The sequence below is a fragment of the Rissa tridactyla genome, chromosome 12, assembly GCF_028500815.1.
Source record: "Rissa tridactyla isolate bRisTri1 chromosome 12, bRisTri1.patW.cur.20221130, whole genome shotgun sequence".
Classification (NCBI taxonomy): domain Eukaryota; kingdom Metazoa; phylum Chordata; class Aves; order Charadriiformes; family Laridae; genus Rissa; species Rissa tridactyla.
Genome location: NC_071477.1, coordinates 17,497,790 through 17,520,532, shown reverse-complemented (window position 1 = coordinate 17,520,532; position 22,743 = coordinate 17,497,790). Strand labels below are relative to the sequence as shown.

Below are 22,743 nucleotides of genomic sequence, written 5' to 3'. Positions count from 1 at the left end.
TCAAGGATGTCTTTAGGAACAGGAATGGTAACAGTACCCAAGGAAAACAGAGCAATATAATTCCCACACCTGCTTTTATTCTTCCCAGATGCTGGCTTAGTAATCCAAAGATACAGACAGAAAAATTCACTTTTGGGGGCAGCAACTAAAAATATATCTCTGAGGTCAATATTAAAAAGGGTTTGTGAGAGACCGAATTATAGCCTAAGTTAGCGAGGGATTGAGGAAGCTCACCGCAGAGCCGTCACCTGCTTTCTGCAGCTGAGTCAGGTTAGTTTCAAAAGTGCCTATCAAGTCATGCGACCCATCGCTGTCGTGATCTGCACACTGTACCTGGAACAGCAGAGAGAGAGTGCACGCAATGGGAAAGTGTACTGCATTCGGGAGAACTGCAGCTGCTCGCAGCGTGACCTCCTGCTTCCAGCAGGTCTGCAGCGATGCCAGTGAACTCCCCTATCCCATCTGAGGCGGCGGTGTCACCCGTAATCACGAACTGAAACCCGACAGTAACACAGACACCCAGAGTGAATCTCAGAAGAAGGAAGATGTTCAACTGCTCACCCATTTAAGTACACCCAGTGAAAGTTTTAATTAAAAGCTCTCCCCAGTTACACAAGAGATCAAAAAAAAAAAGAAAACAAAACAAAAAAACCCAAACAAAAAACCCCACAAAAATCCCCAACATTTCATACCCCAGATGTTTAAGTGCAAGATCATTCAGGACAAGATATGCAAACTGGGGTAATGGGAAGAAGCAATTCAAAGTTCATCTACACACTTTCTGAATATACTCTTTCCTCCTGTCCAGAAATAGCATCAATTTACAAAGAAATTGCAATTTCCACAGAGCACTGAGTCTGTCTTTTTCTGCATCTTCTACCAACCAAATTATAAATACTTAATTAATAACCAGTCATGTTTAAATCAGCATTAAAGCTTCAGAACTAGATAATGCAGCAGAGTAATGCATTTAAAAATAAAAATACGCTAATAACAATGGCTTAGAGCAAACACAGTAAGATGGATATTGTCAATAGTTCCCCACAAAATCAGCTATAAGGAGCATTTATAACATGCACAATACACACAACTGCAGAACACAAGTTAATTCCAGAAGCAGTCAATCAAGAAACAGTTGCGAACAGCTGCTTCCTCCCCTGGTGAGGCTCACATGCCACACAGATTCAAAAGCTCTCTTTATGAGATCCGCCTTTAGTAATCAAGAAACCAATGTTACTCCAGTAAAAACCACAGTGACAGCTTTCTCCTCAGGATGAAGGGACAACACGAACACACGGATAACACCTCCATAAGGACGTCAAATTCAATGGCTAAGATATCTGAATTTGAGACAGGGTTCTTTTAGGACCACAACGCACTAGGGATCTTCCACTGGTATCAGCGGGAAACCTGTACAAAAAGCTGCATTGATTATGGCCTAATCTAGCCACCTAAATTGGAAACACTGTGTCGTCCTTCAGTCTCTTAAGGGGAAAACGAGATCACCTTAGAGACTGTGCCCCCCTTTTCCCCCTTTATCCTTCCCAACCCATCACCTTTCCCACTCCTCTCTTCTGCACGCTCCACCATGAAGCTACTCCCACCCTCCTGCCTGAACTCCACTACGCCCCTCTCAACAATTCGGATGTTCAAACATCACCCAAAAGCAACTGAATTACGCCAGGGAGGCCAAAGGAGGAGGCTCTCGTGCAGGAGCCAGGGAGTGGACTCCTGGTGCACGGTCTGCTTCCCTGGAGAGCTGCAGAGAATTCAGCGGCTGCTGCCTCCACGCACCTCCTCTCCCCTCTCAGCCACATCAATAAAATTGCATTTAGGACCAGTTTCGCTCTTAGTTCACAGCATGATACGGCTTAAAACAAACCTCTATCTGCAAGGTTTTTCTAAAACTGGCCAAGATTCACTGTGTGCAGTACAAAGAGTGGTGCTGATGCTAAAAAAAAAAAAAAAAAAAATAAATTTGCTAGCAGTACTGCAGGACACTGTACATAGTTATTTACTGATTAATTGTTTCTTTGTGAATTAACTATCCAACATTCATTGCAAGGCTTGGAATATACAGTCAGCGGGTAAAAGGTCCCATTCATCTACAGGAGGAACTTTCAAAATTTACAGAAAACTTATCTGCCTTTATGTATATGCCATCAAACACGTGGGCTGGCAGCGTTAGTCCCAATACCAACATCCACAAATTTCACATTTGCTACTTCCATTTAAATAACTAGAAGGGAGAGACATTACTTTCATTTGCCCCTAATTTTTTAATAAAACTGTCGAGAAGATTAGGCTGTGTCAGAAATCTGAGCTGTTCCTAATACAGAACAAGAAGAATATCACTCTGCATTACAATGAATAAAGAATTACCGAAACACTAGGTAGCATCGTTATTTTGATCAGAAGATTTATGTTCACACACATATTCAGTACATAATCCTCATACATAGCTGTCAAAGCTGATGTTTAGTGGATGCATCAAAATGTTTCCACTGTGCTGAAGTGCAAGGAGTTCTGCCTTCACTAGCTACCATTATTGCATAATTATATGCATAATTGTTCCTACATAAATTTTTGGAACAAGAGGTTCAGAGCAGCAAATATCAGATGAAAAATGAAACACCAGTGCAATATTATATTCTTTATTGCTGTACTGAAACTCCTGCCCGTCAGCCTGGATTCCCCTTTCTGACTGACATCCCTAACCTGCAAGCACAAGAACAGTATAATCCTCTTTCGCAGCTGCGTTGTGAAACTTAGTAGTATTTGCACACGCATCAAGAATTTTGGCTGAAACGAACTAACAGTAAAGATCTAACCTAAGAAGCAGGTCATTCCAAACCGAATTCCAAGCGCAGAAAGCTTCTGGAAAACATACAAAAACCCAAAACAAACCAAACAAATAAAACAAAATAAAACGAACAGACAAACGAAAAGGAACCCCACATAAATCTTTATGGACTATAGCAAATAAAGCCTCATTTAATAGAAAGCATAAACCATGCCATCTCATCTCAGCTTTGACAAATGATAAGATGCATCTCTCTGCCATCTCCTTTCCACGTTCGCTGCTCACTTTTGGACCAAAAGGACATCTTTCTGACCCAAAACTGTTGATTCCCCAGCAATAAAAGCTCACGAACACCACTTAGAACATCACCACATACCAGCAAGCCCAGCACAAGCCCAGTGCACCTGAACATCTATTTCCACGTTAATAACCTCAGTAATTCGTTGGACCTGCCATGCTGCACAAGTAAAAACACTAGCAGGCATGCTTTTTGCTAAACCTTTCAGATCAAAATTCCAGCATGAGATTTCTTCACAGATAGGATGAGGCAGGAAAATTCTGCAAATGGAAAGCGGTTAGGAGCTGGATAAGCAGAGAGATACTACACTCACATAGAACTATGTATGGATTTAACTGCTTTGCATTATCAATGCATTGCTGAGAATAGAAATTAAGAAGTTAATTTGCTATCAGGTTTTCTGTTGTAGAAACTTACTAAAAGATGTAATTCTTCTGCCACCACCTTCCTAAGCCAGGACCAGAGAGAACTAGTCACCACATACAAGACCACAAGGAACTGCAGTTTGGACCCAACCCCAAATTTCTAGTTGTAACAGACTGGAAAAGCGTTGGGACGAGCCTGCCGGTCTCACGACCAGATGAATCTGATAGAGGCATTAAGGTCCGCTCTGTGTCAGCAACCTAAGGCCCTCGAGCTTGTCCAACATACATGAGCTTCTCAGTTAACTTAGAAACAGTGCTAGAAAGCCACAATTTAAAAACAAAAAACCAAAAACCAAGCCAAACCAAAACACAATCAAACCCCAAAAAAAACCCAGCACACAAAACGCCAAAACCCAACCTGAAACCCTGGTCAGAGTAGTACAAAAATCAGTTACAATTCTTCTTATGACTAATCACTAGGAAGTGCATCACTTCTGCAATTCCCAACTTCTTAATTTGACAACGCATAATCTTTTAACACAGATTTCATACGATAGACATGTAGTCACTTATCTTATTATGTGACTTATAACAGTCACACTGCTGTTTTAGAAAGGCAATCTAAAAATTTATATACAACTAGACAATCTAATAAACTCTTCATTAACATCAACAAAGACTGGGTTATTTATAAAACCAAAGAATTTCTCAAGACTGTACCTTGATAGGTTTATTAAAATCTCCACCACAGAATGTCTGCAAGGGAACACTGATCTTCTTCCAGCATGGATTTAAGTTGTTCTTAATCACCTTAAAAAAAAATTACAGCATAACGTCACATAAGGGATGCGACGCACAAGTACGTCACGAAGAAATTTAACGTGAGGGTTCTGCATGGCTGCCTAAGAACAGCCTCAATTCAACCCTGACATTCATGGAAAGCCAAGCAAAAGCTCTATAAGAAATAAAAGTTTGAAGTTCAGGGTAAAGTTAAATTTTAGAGCCACGCCAACCTAACAGCTCATCACCACTGAAAGGGAGGAGAGTCCTGCCACTCTTCCCAAACGGTGCATGGCTGGACTCTTCACTGAGCCAGCTTCATCAAGTCACCAGGCAGCAAATAAACCATTTTCTGCCAGGTCACTGAGCAGAGTCCCTTTTTTAGGATATAAGCAACTTCCATTGCAGAACTGTTGCAAAGCGTGACCAGGAGTGGGACTCCCACTTTCGGTGGGAGCAAGCCATCTGATCAACTCAAGAAAAACATCAGCGAAGAAATACTACCTCTGATCTGTACACCAGCTGCCACGCGCCAGCGTCATTCTGCTTGTAAAACTCCAAAAATGGATCTGATTTACCTAATAAATCCTGCAAACAAAAAGCCAACAGAAGTAATCAGCCTCCTATATTTTACTTAGATGAGAGAAAAGCTGACCAATTGGTACACAATACTTCAAACAAAGTCAAACAAACTATACATTTGTTTTCCTCTTTTATTTTACTTTTCTCTTTTAAACTGCCGCACTTCCTAAGTCATCAGAATTTAACAGCTCTGATTCCAAGACTGCCTCCTCAGACCATATTTGTCACTATAAATCCCGCAGTTTTGCTGACTCAGCAGTGAGGTCACTAAGTCCCTGGACTGGTCTTTGGCTTAAAGTAACATTGAGGCAGCACACCTAAATTTCCACCTTTTCTTTCTTTAATAAGATTACAGAAAGCTCAGTTCAGAGGTATAATACTCATCTGAGACAATCATGCAGTTGAACCGCGTTAACACACAGAATATTCCAAAGACAAAATAATCCCCAAAAACCTAAACCTAGTGGTTGAGTGTTTGATTTGATGCTGGTTTTCAACATGAAACTACGTCTCCATTTTACTTCACTGTAAGTAACGAAACACAGTCAGCCTTCTTTCATACATGGATTACCTAGCTTAGTTGAACGTCTGCAAATTCAGAGAGATTCCTGGCCAGAACGCACTAACTGTAACTATCGCAGAAGCAGACAGTATCATTGAAAAAAATCAGTACCTTTTTGTCCAAATTTCGGGCTTCAATTTCCAAGCATAAAACCCTGGTATCTTTAATCTCCTCTGCTGAAATCTGTGCCACAGAAATTAAGAAAAAAAAAATTAAACCAGAAACCTCTCGGAGTTTTGCTCATAGTTTGTCCACGAAAGAAACTAGTTATAAACATCTATCCTTCCATCTACACGTGCTACGTGTGTAGCATTTGAAGATACACTGACAGAAAACCAGAAACGTTACTTTGTCCCAAACAACCATTTTTTCCACACAAAAGCCTTATTTACCGTAATGGTGCCCTTTCCTGCTGGCTTTCCCTGCTTCAATTCCAGTGGTCGAGTGAACACTGAGCTGGACACAACCTAAGGTTAAAAGACAGATAATATACATATCAAGTTAGACAGAGGGCAAGGAATTACTCTTCAGGAACAAAATTTTCAAATTCTTCTAAAAGATCAAAAAGGATTTAAATGCATTTCCAACAGCAACAACCATCAGAGTTTGTGCTCCTGAATGGATGAACAGCCCAATAATTATCTTCTCTCACTATCCACAAAACAGTACCCGCCAACATGCCTCCAAACTTAACTTTAGCCTCCTATTTTTGCCACCCCTAAGACACAAGAGGCATCTTCATCACAAGTAGCTAAAAAACTATTAAAATTCAGAAAAGGCTATTTAATTTATTATGAACCCCACTTTCCTCTCCTACCTAGCTATACAAACCCCTCCTCAGGAAACGAATACTGAATCTCAAATAGCCTTATTTCCCCAAATCTACTGCCTGAGGATCACTTTGTGCAGAGGAAACTCCATTAGAGCTCTCCAAGCGCCATGCGTTCGTTACTGCCAGACTGCTACAAGCACCTCCTAAATTAAGCAATTAATTGCAAACCATACATACTTCTAACCCTCGCTTTGCGATTGACACAATGATTTTTCTAACTATGTTCAATGCTAATGCAAATTAACCTGTTCAACAAGGTGTTCTCAAATTTGAATGTGTCCAAGCCTTTGATAAAGCCATCTTTCACCCTACTTTTCATAATAAACCCAATGCTTGATGCTACTCTGTAGATCACTTAACATGCCTCTACACTACCTGTCCCAGCGTGCACTCAATCCCTCCAAGGTAGTCATCGTCATTTAAATCAAAGGACTTGTTATCGATATCATACACGCCGAATTTCAGCTTCTGCACTTTCTCAAAGTAGTAGTCCACAACCAGTTTCTTGCAGAATTCAGGGTTTTGGCAGTTCTTGATCCTCTCCGTGCGATCTAGCTGCACAAATGTGGAAGCAAAGCTGTTGATGAGGAGCAAGAACCGCGCATTCTCCCATGTGGTTTTTCGCCTGCGCCCCCAGGCCTCTGTGCCGGTCGAACACAGCACCAGCCGGACTGCGAACCCTGGGCCGTGCTTCCTGCTCGGTGACGAACCAGGCCACTGTCACCGGGCTGGCCAACGGCTCGCCCAGAGAGGAAATAGCATCGGATAAGAAACGTTAACCTATGGGAAAATTCTGAAAATTAGGTGAAAAAAGGCTGGCAAAACACTGTACTCTGGACTGTGCGCTCTGGGGTTAAAGAAACGGGACAGGCCACGTCGTAACAGGCAAATGAACGCCCCGATGCAGCTCTAAGCAAACATAGGAGCGGTCAGTGAACCCAACAAACACAGAGCTCGAGCGTGGGCACCGTGGGACTGCTCACAGAACGCAAGTCTGAGTTAAAGGTGTCGCGTAGCTGCTAGGGACAGCCAGGGAGCGGAAGCGGGGCAAAGCAGACGCTGCTCCCGCCCTTACCTCAGCCCAGCGGCCGCCGCCCGCATCCTGCAGCACGACGCAGAGGGGATCCGACTTGGAGCCCAGGTCCCTGTCGAGGAGGCTCCGGCAGGTCACCGACAGCTCCACCCTGGACACACACCCGGCCATCTGCGGGCAGAACAGAGGGTCAGCCCGACCGACCGACCGACAGCCCGACCGACAGCCCGACCGACCGCCCGCCGCTCCTCGCTCCCCGCCCCCCCGCGCCGCCGGGGGCGGGGCCGGGTTCCTCCGAGCGCGCGCGCCGCGCCGCCGCGCGAGAAGCGCCGGTTCCGTCCCGCCCGCCGCGCCCGGCCCCGTCGGTGCCCGGTCTCCCTGCTCCCGGCGGCGGATCCCCCGAGCGAAGGGCCCTCTCCCCCCACCCCGCGCTCCCCCGGGGGATACGGCGCGTTTAAAAGCCTCTGTGGCGTGCTGTCGCCGCACGGGCGGGCGCTGGGGACAACTCCTGAAGGCCAGGGCCTGTCCGCCCGCTCACAGCCCTGCCCTGCCCTGCCCTGCCCGGGGAAGGGGCCCGGCCGGGCCGCCCCGCGGGGGGCCCCCGAGCCCCCCCCGCCCCCGTCTGCCGGACCTCCCGTCAGCCCCACACGCTGGGCCAGGGGAGCCACAGAGCCCATCCCTCTGTGGTTCTGCCTTCAGAGAACACTACCAGGATGATAACTAAATTTTATTGCGTATCAAACTGCAGATGCTTCTGTCCAAGGAACAGCTCTAATTCCCAAAACCGAATTTAGAAGATAAGCCTCCCGGCATCAAAACATTCAAGAGACCGGACAGCCTGAGAGCTCGAACAAGTACTTCACACGTGAGTATTTCATAGATAAACTCCTTGAGGGTTCAGAAAACAAGGAAATAATTGTTTGATCTTTCTAACACTTGAGCATCCACGTGGCTTTCTCACGCTTGCAGGGTGCAAATATTTATCTCAACGGAGAGGTGAGCTTTTATTAGACAACATTTAATCCCTTAGACCTCCCAGTCAGCAGTCTGCCCTGGACAGATGTTAACAACATCACTTCGAATGCTATTGCATGGCACCCGGCTGCTCCAGTGATGGTGGCAGGACAAAACCCGCACTCAGTAAGAATCAGCAAAGCTTTAGGCAAAGAGGATCATAGTTCAGCTTTCTACTAAGGTCGTCATCATCATCTGCTTTAACGCCAGCATTTTCAGAGAGGCTAGTTTGAAGGAGTCTTGTCAACTGTTCAAACTACTAGTTAGAGCCATCCATCTTCCATTTCAGCTGCTTTCAACCCCAGTTAAGATTCACAAAAGAAACTATTGCCTTTAGTAAATACATTTCTCCTAAAATCGCAAGTCACAGGTATCAGGCTTTTTCTTTACCTACACATACCATTACACCAGAGCAGCTTACATCTCACACAGTCTGATGTCTGCGCAGTCTGCGGTTCTACAGATAACTGTACATGTTTGGATGGCATCAGCTGTTTAACAGGAAGATCAGGACAGCCAGCTCCCCTGACATTTCTCCTCTATTTTCTTCTACCGCGACAGAGATTTCTGTACCAACAGAAGACAGAACCAGCAGACACCTTTGCTCCCCACTAGAGCACAAAGGATCCAGAGCAAAGTTAACCTCAAAGAAACAGCTCCCCCATAAGCTTTAGCATCCCCAAAAAGCAGCTGTTCCCTTTTGGGAGGAAACCATTACTATCGGTCTCAAGTTGCACGCAGAACAAGTTCATACATATTTATTCCATGTTACAAAGACACTGATAAAGAAAAGTTAAAAGTTAGAGGTGAGAATTGTTAAACCAGACAATGAAGCCAGGAGGTGAAGTGACACAAGTCCTCAAACCTGACCAACTCCCATTTGCTATCTGAATCTCTTCTCCAGATCAGCAGCAATGGAATTATGAAAATACTCCACTGTTTCAAGGATATAATACACTAATACCCAGAAAGCTGCCTCATCCTACTGTTTCGGATTTAGTAATGGCATAGGATTTCCCCTGAAACACAGCCCAGATGTTCTGCTGAACCCCTAGGAAGTTACAAAGCACGAAGGATCCACCCTTTCCCACTACATCCTCCTACTCCATTGGGAGATCACAGGGCACCAGCTGATGCGTGTGACAACCAGGACGCAACAGAGCACAGCCAGGCCGGTTGTTTGGAGAGGTTGAGCAGGAACTGTTCTTCTAACAGGCTGTACTTCCTCCTCGCCAACTTGCGGATAACAAGAATGCGGGTTTAACAACTATAGACAGAACCCTTATGGAAAGAAGTGGGATAGCTCCTTAGCACATTCATATAAAAAAAAAAAATGCATGTTTAATCTGAACACATTAGTTTGAACCTCAGCCAGCAATCATTTATATATTGTTGCCTACAGACATCCTTGAAAAGCCCACATAAAGTTTTTTTTTCACTTCACAGCTTTCCAAATATACTGTACGGTGCTCTCCAGTTTCAATCCAGTCCTTGAATAATAGCAGCAGAAAATCCTGATCACAGACTAGTCTGGGTATCCTGGCAGCAACAGCAAGGAGTAGGTGGGTCTGTTAAGACACTTCAGTCAAGCCTGAAGATCTGCTTAGTCTCTAGGTAAGCACCTTCACCCAATTATCCTGCTCATGCAGTTAGTGGGAGATGCGCAAATATCTCGAAACCTGCCTGCATCTGAAAAGATTAAAAAGGTCCAAAGCTTAATATATTTTCATTCCCAAACACACACATATAAAAACACTGAAGGGGGGGGGGGGGGGAACAACTAGTGGAGTTCCTCACCAATTAGCCCCAACTTCAGTTATCAGCTATTTTTAAACAGGATTTAATGATGATAAGCATTGGCTCAAATATTCTCTTTTCCTCCCTAAAGCAAGAATTCTGGAATTCACTTTCATTCTTCACAATAAACTGCAGTTTACTACAGTAATTTCATCTTTTTTCCTACAAAAAAATGGATTGTTTATGTGAAATACATCAGTTGACTTTTGTCTCCACCTCTCTCCACAAAGGCTCTGTTCACCTCCTCCGAGAGGAGTGACCATCCTGAAAGCTTTCAAGGTCCCAGCAGCCGGCACTTGTGCTTCGAACGATGCCATGCCCAGCACCACCCCCCGTCCTGTCTCTCTTCAAGCAGAAGCCTGTGATGCTTTCTCATTCCTCTGAAGCTTCTGTGTTCTGAACTTCCACATAACCCTGCGACATCTTCTTGGTATTTCATCCCTTTGAAAGCTGCACAGCTGGCACATGCCAGCTTACTCCCAAGGAGTAAGCACTGCGCCGTCAGTACGGTTCCGAACAGCACGGACTGATGCTTCATCACTTATCAGTGCTGCGTATCAGACACACGACCAGAGAAAAAACCTTCTAGCGGTTACTATGCTCAAACAGCGCACGAAGGCTCTGATCCCACGCTAAGTATACAGTTTAGTGTAATTAAACTGAAAGAACTTGGGACTTTGTTATTTTTATTAGTGGCCTTCCTTTTTTCCTTGGCTTGCACTCAAAGAACACCAATCTCCTTCAGCTTGCAGATTTCAAGTTAACATTTCAAAACCAAGTTTCATGGTGTTTCACTGAGTTTTTGTAGAGCGTGCTAATATTTATATCCGTTCATACACACAATATAAATTTAGCTTTTAGACTTGCAACAATTAATCTTTACTATGAGAGAATGTTATCTGCATTTGTTGCAACACTCATTTTTCTATTTTCCAGCAATTCCAGAAATGCTAAAATTTCTTATTTTCTCCCTTTATAATCATCCTTCGATAACTAATATTGATGTCCATTATTTGCAGCTTCTGGTTTACAGAAGACAACGGATATTCCCAAAGCAAAAACAGCAACTAAAGCAAACCGCTTTCCATAAAAGTATTAAAACCACTCAATTTATAAAGGATTTATCACAGATTGATCCGTAACAGCTTGCAACAACGACAATTTAATAAACAATCCCTGCAACTTACTCACCACTGGCAGATTGGTCTGGAAGTCACAAAACTATTCTAGCAACAAAAATTCAGTTTGACAAGTAAAAATGAACACCAAATGTGATAATAAATTCAAACTCTATTGAAAATACATAAAACAGAGCCACTGGGTACATCCCGGCATAGCAGGTTCAGAAAGGGCAATGCAAGCAAGCCACTGGGTAAGTGGTGTTGCTAGAAACAGCCTGTAAAATCACCACTGATGTTATGTTATGCCGCCACGATCAACAATTTATATTGACAACAGCCACACACGTCTGAGCCAATGCTCTCACAACTCAGGGATCTCACTGTTGAGAGGCATCGCCTGCGAAGCTGCATCTTGAGCCGAATTCTGCACATTCCTTTCTTAAGGGAGAAGCTTCCAACACTCGGCTTCAGATCCATCAGGCACCTTTATTTTTTGCCTTTAGTTAGAATTGCACGTGGTATCACACCACATTTTGAGGAAAAATAATACATCATCCATGCTATTCCTACAAACTCTAGAGCAAAATACTCTAGACGCAGAAGTCTGTAAGATCCTGAGCGCATACTCCAGAGGTCTGGCACTGCTCAACCAGACACCATTCCCAGTTAATTCAAGTAAAACACCAAAGGCTCCAGACTAAGTACGCTTGAAGAAGTGCTCAGACAACCAAACCAAGGTCCAGTTTAAAAAGTCAAAATTATTTTTACTACACATACCACTTCTTCACCTGTAAAGATCATGAACTCCAATAGTTGAATAACACACATGGAAAGATAAATCCCATATTTCCAACAAAGCTGTTCTACATTGAATTGAAGCACATCAGTAAATAATTTGGTCCTAAATAATCAAACCAAGACCCAAAAAAAAAAGGAAAATCACGTAGGAGATCCATGTTACACATTCAAAAGAACAAGGAATTACCTGCTACTTTCTGAAGTTTTACGGAAGCATTTCAGAACGTCCAACCCTTTTCATGTGTTTCTGCAGAAAAATCAGCTTCCTGTCACACAGGAAAGAACATTCTCCAATGTAAACAAAATCTACTCCATAAAAAAGGCTAGTATTCATTTATAATTATTCTTCTAGTGATTCTCCTTAATCAAAGCTTAAAAGCAAATCAAATAGAAGAGAAGAAAGCACTGTCCACCTATACTAGAAGCAAACTCCAGAACAAGAGTTCTCAGAGATTTTAACTGTCCCCATTCAGAGCTTTAGAGGGTTTCGCATTTCCCCAAAACGCCACATATAGGTGTTTGAAGCATAAACAAACTCCTCTGGTACTTACGCTCTGCAGCAGGAGTACCGCCATTTACTTAACTAAGGATCGAGTGCTGGACTCATGAGGTGAGAATTACTGAATTACAGCATTCGATTTTATACACTTCTGTACCGCACTAAGCCTGAAAGTCGAGAGGCTCCCCTTTCCCTTTCGCCTGGGGAGGACGGGGTGAAGAAGGGGGGTTGTGACTCAATCACCCCAGTATGGCAGCTCAGCACAGAGCCCATGGAGTCAACCGGAGGACAAGAAAAATCTCATAACTTCATGGCATCGAACACCACCAGCAGTACTTTTAATAGTGCCAGGAGTGACGTCTTCTGGAGAGAAAACGTTTGTGTTATCGCAGAATCCAGTCTTGTGGGTCGGCTTGGTTTCACTGTTCCATGTAAGATGGAATATAAGCAAGGATTCAGCACAAGAAAACCTGCAGTTTGTTCCTAGTTAATCACTCTAATAAATTCTTATCAACTACATCACTCTGCACAGGATACCCAACACGCTCTATTTCAGTGTACACCAATTACACACTCATTTAAGAACTTGGTTAACTGAAGCTTGAAGCTTTAATGCATGTGCTTAAGGACACCTGATTTCCAATGAGCTTATTTTGTACCGAACTGACTACACCAGCAGCAGAAGCCTTACATTCTGCTTACAAACACAACACAAGCACCAGCAATCCTGCCAGCAGTACGTACCAACTGAAATTTTCACCATCTTGGCCTTATCCTACAAAATAACCCAAGAAATACACCCCAACGCATGTAACAGACCATCCCAGTTCATAAATCTTGCACTTCCCAACAGCCTAATGTAGTCCTCTCCTTGTCCATTGCTTAGGTTAATCCCACATCTTGCAGTTATCACCCTACGTTCTTCTAAACAGCTTCTCTCTCCTGCTGTGATCCCTGAACGCGCAGACCGATGGAAGCAACACTTTCTCAGATAACTAGTTCAGCGTTCAGTGGACAGCCAGTTATGGTTTGGGTTTTGGTATTACAAAGCCGATGCTGGCGCCGAGGTACCATTCTAATTTATTATCAAAATAAAAATTCCGGTGTATCATGGTTTAGCCTCAGACAGCAACAAAGAACCATTCTCAAACTCCCCCCCTCTACGGGGAAGAATCAGAAGAAAAAGGCAAAATTCGGGGGTTCAGACAAAGGCAGTTTCACAGAACAGCAAAGGGAACAAGAAAACAACAGTAACATGGAGAGAGAAATGTATGAACACGATTATGGAACCACTGCTCACTGACCGGACCCGGGACGCCCCAGCCCGCTCCAAACCGTGACTTCCCACCCCCTCCCCCGGCAGCTCAGCCTGGGCACGGCTCCCATGGGATGGAATACCTGTGTCCCTGCCCCAGCCTGGGGAGAACTAACCCCATCCCTGCCGGAACCAGGACACGGCGTCATCATACTTTCCAGAACACCATAAGGCTCTAAAAGAAATCGTAAAGCTATGTTTGTATCGCTAGATGCACTAAAAAAGCATCTTTATTTTAAACAGAGATTAAGAGAGTCTCATGAGAAAGACCACAGTCCACAAAAATCATGAGTAAATACAGCCTCTTTCCAGCACACCAGCCCTTCCATGGGCCGCAGAGCCTCATCCCACAGCCCAGAAGCTCTGCAGAGAATACAAATGACTACAATTTTTTCTACCATTTAATTATTCCTAGGGGTTTGGAGAGGAGACTCTTAAAACAGGCATTACTACGGGCAGACAATAAATCAGTATTCTCTATACTGTATACTCTATACCTCACCCCATGATTCTATGACACTGTGGTTTTGAGTTATCTGTCACCATACATTTTGACTGATCAATCAAAACTTTGTGGGAAGGGGGTTATTTAACTGTTACCACAAATTTGATACAAAACCTGAAACAAAAGGCATCTCTTAATTGTTAAAAAAAGAAACAGAATATTGAATACTATCAAGAACACCTTTTTGAGGAAACTGCTCTGGAAGCTTGGTTCAGTCCTAGTAATGAGTGTCCATGGTCCATCAGACAGCCTTAGTTTCAGGGGTGAGAGCTCCCAGGGAGGACACACACAGCGGAAAGCTGACAAGTTTCCCCCAGGGTGCAGCGGTGAGGCTGTGCTGACACCGAACCATGCCAAGGCACGACCAGAGGTAAGCAGTGGCACAGCCGCCAGCCCAGACAAGCCTTTTCCCAGCTCCGAGTTTGTCTACAAGCCTTACGCAGAGAGGTTATCGACTATCGCGCACCCAAGGCTACTCAATACGCATGGAAGTTGTGACCTAGTTACGCTTCCTGAGTTGTCTCCACTAGAACCCTGAAGCTCCGCTATCACCACAACAGTTTGAGGTTTTTTCATATCTGAAGGCAGCCCACAGGTAGGAGCGCGAAGCACGTGGTGTGGCAACCCGACCTCCCAGACAGTTACGGAAACTGAGAAGGCGCAGCTCCCGTTTAGGATAATAAGAACAACAAGTTTAAGACAGTTGTAAAACAAAAAAACAACTGAAATAAAGCCCAAAAATCACAAACGGGATTGTGATTTCCAGCAGAAAATGCGAACAAGAACTTCAGTCATTTCTTCATCTTTACTTTTCTAGGGAAACAACACCTTCTTCTACAAGTTCACCTTTACGCTGTTCGATGTTCACCTTTTAACTTATGCACCACCACCCTTAATCACAACCAACAAGCTCAAAGAAAGGCCTGCGTGTGCCTTTACGATAGATATTCTCCACTTGCCTGAGAAATAATTAGGGAAACTGATGGGTCAACATTCATCCTATTTCAAAAATATTAGTTTGTAATATATTAAATTACAATGGGGTTCAAATTAACACCTGAACTTAAGTAAAACCTAAGTTACATTTCCAAGCTCTTCATGCAAAAGAAAACACATTTCAAAGTTCATAGCATTTAGTAGTAGAATATAAAAAAACATTTCCCTGAAAAAATAACTTAAAACAGGTTGAGGCTTTGGAATCGCTCATTCATTTGGCTTAAGCTGGAACAGTGACTGCAATCCTAGAAATGCTCCCTGACTTCTCCCACCAAATAAGATTTTTTTCATTCCTTTCATATTCTTTTATTTAGCTGCTTCCCCCGCCCCGATTCTCAAGTATTTATTACTGAAACATAAAGAACAACTTAACTGAAAAAGAGACTTAAAAACTCAACCACACTGACCTTTGTAACAACCTCAAACCCACCATTTTACACTTCAAATCCTCCTTCCTCAAGTAAGGCCTCACTCTTTCCCTTAAAACTCCAGCCATTCCCATCTCTGCCACAAACAGCTGAACTTTCTGTCTCGTGCTCCACATGAACCAAGCCGGCTATGGCTCAGTCCTCCACTTCTCAGTCCAAACTCCTTAAACTCAGGTTGAAGACTACACCATATTCCTCCTCTTCGGTTCTTCAACTACACTGCAGCTTCACCTGCAAGTACCTCAACGTACCGCACCGCACACACCCATGGCTTTTGAGGCAACACCTTGGTATTCGCCCTGCCGATTCCTTTGGCAACCTTGACCATTCCCAAAGGCTGGAAATCTAAACCCTGCTGTACTTACTCTAGAGTCTGCATGATTTATCCATTCCCCCAAACGTAACCGTGATATCATGCAGGTGACTTCAAGGCAGAAACTCATTAAAGTCCATCTGTCTGAACTAGTACATACTGTAAGAACAGCATAAGTTCAAAATAAGACTTTAAAAAGAAATACGCCAGTAACACATCTTACCAAACAAATTCACATCACCGAAGAATTTTGGTGACCGTGTAGTACCAACAGCCACTTAGTTAATGAAAAGTTTGTGATATCTCTTGTTAGTATTGCACTGCTGAACGACCACCCCAAAAAAAAAAAAAAAAACGGTTGACATACCCCAGATGAATTCTTTAGACTATTCTCAGTTGCCCTGGAGTCATTACTGCACAGTGACAATTTCTGCCTAAAAAATGAGTATAGACATAAAGCAGAAGTGACCTTTCAAGTTCTCACACATGACAGAACCACACTGTGTCTCTCATTATATGTCAGGCTTTCTTCTTTATGAACTTTAATTTTAATCTTGAATCTAGCTCCTCATGAAATATCATCTGGAAAAAATACCATAATAATGCTTCTGCAGTACTCATAAGACATTGATTTCTCCGATTTATTCATTGCAAGTTCAACCTTTCTTATGCCAACATTGTCTTCCAGTTCTTTTTTCTCCTTCTGAGTATATGCTGTTTCTAAAGGAAGAGATTCACACCCCCATAATACTTTTGTGCCACTTAATTATTACCATCTGCAGTATGAACATCTTCACTTCTCCATCCCGATCTGTTGCAGAATTAACGATGCTTCAAAACAGAAAAACCTACAAAAAAAGCTACCACCACAAAAACCTGACGTAAGGAAGTACAAAGGAAAGGATACGGCAAGGGATTTTAAAAGCTGTTTTTACTCTCCCTCACCCAGACTAACAACAGAAGTATTTAAAGGCCACAAAACACCACCCTGACCTTGTGCCCCTTTTCTCTTCTCCTCCAGATCTAACTTCTCCTGACAGTGTACCTCCCCACAAGCACAAACTCATTACAACGGATTCAAGATATTCCGCTTGTCTCAGTGCCAAGTGGGCCAAACCGATCACACAACCTCCCTGCATTACGGGAGAAGAGATTCCACAAACGTGAACAGAAATTTCCTCAAGTGCTTCTTCCCTGTCTGTTACCCATAGTATATGCGCTGCAATACTTTTCAACCTATACCCTAAAAAAGTCTGTTTTCATTAAGTTTGAATTTGCTACAAAGGTGTTCCACACCCTTTACAACACATGCCTCTGCCAGTTAAGAACCTGAAAACCCCTAGAGCCCAATACTGGTAAGCCTTAGACTGTCCCACAGGTGAGCCTCTTTATTGTCTCAAAGTCAAATGAATAGTTCCAACAAATTTTTAATAAATATGACCAAATTAAGGCAGATAGAAGTTCTGTAAGCAAAAATCTCCGACAAAAAAACTAGAATCAATTTAACAGTCGTAAAAGCATGAATTGAATTACAGTTACTCTAAACGGACTTGGAGTTATCACCATTAGGTGGAACCTGGAAATCCAGGTCACAAATTACACGTTCTCTGGGCAGCAGAGCACCATCCGCGTAGTAAGGGAACAGCTGAATAACAGGCAGCAGACACAACAGAACACCGGATAGGATCTTGTTCATCGCAGATTCTTCATCAACAAGGCTTTTATGCGTACCTAACGCAGTAGCAGAGGGATCTGAGACCACAAAAAGATTAAAATAGGATCCATTTTCACATTATATGTGTAAGCGACCCTGGAGCGTGGGCTGCTCAAAAACATTCAAAACAACAGGTTCTTACTACTTTTTCAAGGCTAAACACGATGGAGAGGAAGGTTACATACTACACCACCACACTGTGGCTGGAGCAGAACTCAATTATAGGGATTCTTCTCACTTCTCACAGTAACAGAACTAAATAGGGATACTACAGTCATATTCAGTCAAGTCACTGCACTGAAAACAGCCCTTATTTCATAGAGATACGTTATCTGCAGACTCATATTAGGATTTATATTACATTGTTTATTATTGGTTTTGTTTAAACCAAAGAATTTTTGGTTTCAGAAAACTTACTCCTGTTTCTACCTTAAGTTATTTTTACAGGCACAACTCTGGACAAATTTTAACAGGAGAAGTAGCACAAGCCGTCCAGCAGAAGGAAAGCACTGTTTGCACACTCTGCTTTCTGCTCCTGGAGTAATTCGGGTAGCCAAACACTATCTTCTCATTCAAAGAGATAACCTGACACATCGCTTGCGTTGCAAGGAAGAAATGCCATTTCGATTCTTGTCTTAACAGAAATACAGGGTCAGTAACCCAAAGGGAGGGATGAGTGTTCCGACGACAAAAGAGGCCTTCAAAAAAATTCAGGCCATTTGTGCAATACGTCATGGTGTTGTGTATGTAATTTTTTTCAGATATACTTGAAAGGCTTTATCCCTTTAAGAGATTCATCCAGCTTACTCAAAACACTTTTATACACACAGGGGCTATCACTGACTTAAGTGACAACAACTACAGTAGTCTTTAAAAACCTTAAAACAGACTTGACCATCAAAACCAGTTCTGATTTACAATCTAAGAGTACCTAAGACTGTGCAGGGCGCAGGTTTAACAGCAAACCATTTAGATCAATTACACATCTCATACATTCTATCATTAACAACTGAATTTAAATTTCAGATTAGTTTACTCACTGTTTTACTCTGCTCTTTTTCACACAAGCTCAGTGCTGAAGTTCTGAACCACATTCTTCCTTAGGTAAGAGCATCATCACTTAGTTGTTTTTAATAAAGCTACAGAGTGAAAGCTTGGCCTCAACTTTTCAACTTCAATCCTAATGCCATTTCACTGACGCTAATACTGATGTGCCTTTAAGGTGAGGATAAAAACATTACTCGGAGACAAATGAGCTATACACCACTGCCCTGCAGAGACACTTACCTCACTTCCTAAACGCATTCAAGTCCACAGATGAAAAAAGCTTTAAGCATTACAAAAGACACTCCATTTATTCGTTTGAGACTGTATCTCTAACACAGAAGCCTGGCTCTGCAGCAATGCTGGGACACAGTGGGGAATCCTAGGCAAGTGGATCGGTAATACTTAACAGCTCCGCCTCCCTTCCCTAAGAGGTGATTTCCCCTACATTCAGTCAACAACTGACAGTGCCTAAATTTACTTTAAATTAGCCTCTTTGCTTTTGTACGTGGTTGCATTAGTGTTCCTTAAGAAAATGGGACTTATACATACTGCCCTTTTATTAGAAAAATTTGGCTAATAACGAAATAGTATCAGCAACCATCGTTTTCACTTTTGAGATGAGCTTCCTGTTGAAACAAGCAACGCTTCTCACACTCCATATCCATCCTCCCATCAAAACAAGCAGCAATGCTTCGGCTACACTGCTGAAAACAAAACTAATAAAAAGCTCCCATTATGGAGCACATTCTGGCAAATGCCACCACAGCAAGGTCACTGAGCAAACAATGCTGCACAGAGGCTTGGAATCTTGGTGGCAGAGGTCCTACGAATTTTATCATAAAAGTCAAAATTACCTAAAAGGAATTCTTGAAGTAGTTTAGGTTCTGACTATAAGGCTATTTTCCTCCCAAAATCTGCTTAAGTGCCTAGAAAGCCTTTCTAAGCTTCCTACTGTCACAGAGCCATGCTACACCCACGCAGTCACATTTAATGGGAAATGGCTGGAATTAAACAAATTGTTTGAAACTACAAAATAGCTAGCTGGAAGTTCCACCTACCTTCAGATGGTGAGAAACTGGAGCAATACCATCCTGCTGATTCTTTGGTTAACAATACTGTAACTACAATATGAAGATTTCAAAGAGTCACCAGCCTTCCAGAAGCAGTGACCATTCCAAAAAGCCAGACTACGCCAACTAAAAGAGTTCTGGGCAGGATCAATTCCTGTTTTCCCCATGCAAGCCTTCCAACTCCTAAATTTTCAGTTTTAAACTTTATAGGGAAATTGTACTCCCTCAACCATGTACCGTAAAGGCAATCCCCGCTCCACCCCTTGAAGTTACCCCGGCTGTGATCTATTATCAACTGTACGAAGAACTACGGTCTAGTTCACTGATAACTCGTAACAAAGACCTCCCCAGAAGTTAGGAAAAAACAATGAAGCTGGTGTGAGAGTGGTAAATACAGAGTTACCGAATTGATTTTGTGGAAATCAGACTCCCATTAAAAGGAAATATATTCACTGTTTCTGAAAGCTTACTTTAACATATTTGGGAAGCAACTGGTAAGACCATTTGAATTTAAGGTTGTAGACATGGGAGCATACAAGAGAAAAACAGCCACAAAGGAGTAAGCTTTGACTCTGCAGAGGCAGTAAAGGAACCCAGGTCAGAATTAATCTGGTTGTCTCTCTCCTAAACTGACATGCTGTGAACACACAAATAAAACCAGAAGAATTGATAATAAAGAAAGCTGCTCAGAAGTGAGTGCCAGCGAGCGAAGAGTCACAAGCTAAATAATCCGACACCTGCAGTCGGTCTATGGAGCTATGGAAAAGGAACAATTCCAGGGCTGCTTTTCTTACATACGGTCTTTATACCCATGAGTGAAAAGCATCCAAGTCGGGAAGGCGGGAAGCAGTCCATGCACCAACACCACCCAAAATATTCCATGCAGTAACAAAGCTCCGAGAAAATTACTGACAAAGTCATCTGTGCAGAAAAAAAGCTACAGTACACCTACCTGATCGTATGATAGGGCAAGAGTAGTGGAGTTCAGTACACGAACCTTAAGTCGAATGCATACTATCAACCAACAGATTCCACGGGAAACCCAAATCTTTCACCTACGATCACGTTCTCAATGCCAAAAACAGATAGAAAAGAACTCCTTGAGGTTACTCTTCCTGCAGAAGTATTTAACGCCGTTTCACCTCCCCTTCCACCAGGAGAAGAGTAATTCATTCTGTACGCAAGCTCTATCTCAGTTTTCCCAAAACCATGAAAGAACATACAGCCACAGAAGAGAAGGGAGCATCAGCAAACCTGCAAGAGGGCAAAGACCAGCAAATACATTTGACAACATTGCTTCTGGGCCCGAGGCACCATTTCTGAAAACCTCTTACAGCAACAGAATTTAGCATGTCTTTTTTTTTTTTTTCTTTTTGAAGACCTGCACAGTATCTAAAGAAGCAAATTGACGTAAGACTAATTTGTGTATGTCTCTAGACTCTAACATTTCCTAATAGATCAGTCCAGTTTCAAAACAGCTTCCTTCCAACCAATTATCTTGTCAAAGATAGAAAGTAGTCTTTTGCTTGCACTAGAGTCTGTATTAACCAGGAATTGCAACCCTTTCCTTCAAGGGCTAATCCATATATCTAGATAATCATCCTAAAACAACTGCTCTCAGAGTGGTCCACTGTCCGACCAGAGGCTCTAAGTGGTCCATAGTACGTAGTAGTTTCAGTTTTGCAGATCAGAAGGCCAACACCATTCAGAGGCGTGCACTGCCGAACAACACGCTGAGGACCGACAGCATTCACTGCAGGAAGCAGCAGCTTTGGAACCACCACAGCAGAAGACGAAGCAGGAACAAAACACAGAAACTCATATTTACAGTTAACACACCACCAGCGTGCCTAGGTAACCGGATATTTTTTTTCCCCAAAAGAAGTCCACAGTCTTTAGTGCACCGAAATAATCTCAGTGAAACAAGCTGATGATTTCAGGCAGTATAGGCAACAACTTCTTCAAGGAGTTAAGCATGAGCAAATTAGCAGAACTGACCAGCACATACATTCTTTAGAATGTAGACCTTCAATGTCAACTGGCGCTCAACTATAGTCTTCGTTTGTGCATTGATCTTCCCCTCCACTCACAACAAATTCAGAGCATAGACGTTCAAGGAAAACATTAAACGCTATGAAAAGAACACTACTTAGAATAAGAGAGAAGTATCCTTCGGTTTTCTTTAAACCTACAAAGCCTCAAACATCTCATAAATCTACATTTAGAATGTGGCAACAACAATTCATCAATAAAGAACTGGTTTTAATGTTGTCTGTGATATTAGAGAATTGACTTTTTGTTAAAAATGAAATCCACAACATTAAAAACAAAAACTGCGACATTTAAGTGTAACTGTTTGAAAACTTGGTAACTTTGAAGTCACACTTTCATCTAACCATTGCAGTTCTTCCATGTAGGTTACAAGTTTATCATTGAATAGTTTATTATATTCATACTTTCTCTTGTGAGCAGAATGACAAAAATATGTATGTTTAACAGAAAACACATCTTTTTTTTTTTCTTTTTCACAAGTAGTACTTAGACACTAACACTTAAGGAACTGCTAAAAACACCAACTTAGCCAGTTATATAACAAGTACCTTCTTTCCATAACTCGAAGAAATTGGGACATCGGTGTCACTGACTGTATTCTTCCAATGAGGCTAAGCGGGACGGCAGTTCCTGACACTCAAATCATCAAGGCCAAAACAACTGCCAACTCAAGCCGTGTCCATCAGCTGATTCTTTCTGTTGCTACCTCTTGTTAGCAGCCTGACTTGACGCGTATGTGCAAAGGCAGTTACATACCTTCCACACTAGAGACAGGACCTCAGAGGTCCAACCCCTTATTAAGGCTATTTATGAATACAA

The 22,743-nt window shown here is 42.6% G+C and overlaps 1 protein-coding gene across 5 annotated transcripts in view; it reads right to left on the bottom strand.

The window, feature by feature from the left end:
• CPNE1 (copine 1) overlaps window positions 1-22,743 on the bottom strand; it is a 44,851-nt gene that overhangs the window by 8,063 nt on the left and 14,045 nt on the right. For 4 of the 5 annotated variants that reach the window (XM_054218024.1, XM_054218025.1, XM_054218029.1 and 1 more), the window contains 7 exons: window positions 7,298-7,426; window positions 6,598-6,777; window positions 5,783-5,857; window positions 5,502-5,573; window positions 4,751-4,834; window positions 4,187-4,276; window positions 235-333 (listed from right to left, as the gene is read on the bottom strand). In XM_054218024.1, the coding sequence (XP_054073999.1) occupies window positions 235-333; window positions 4,187-4,276; window positions 4,751-4,834; window positions 5,502-5,573; window positions 5,783-5,857; window positions 6,598-6,777; window positions 7,298-7,426 (729 nt within the window). The remainder of the gene's footprint in view (window positions 1-234; window positions 334-4,186; window positions 4,277-4,750; window positions 4,835-5,501; window positions 5,574-5,782; window positions 5,858-6,597; window positions 6,778-7,297; window positions 7,427-22,743) is intronic. The other variant, XM_054218030.1, reaches the window with a different exon arrangement.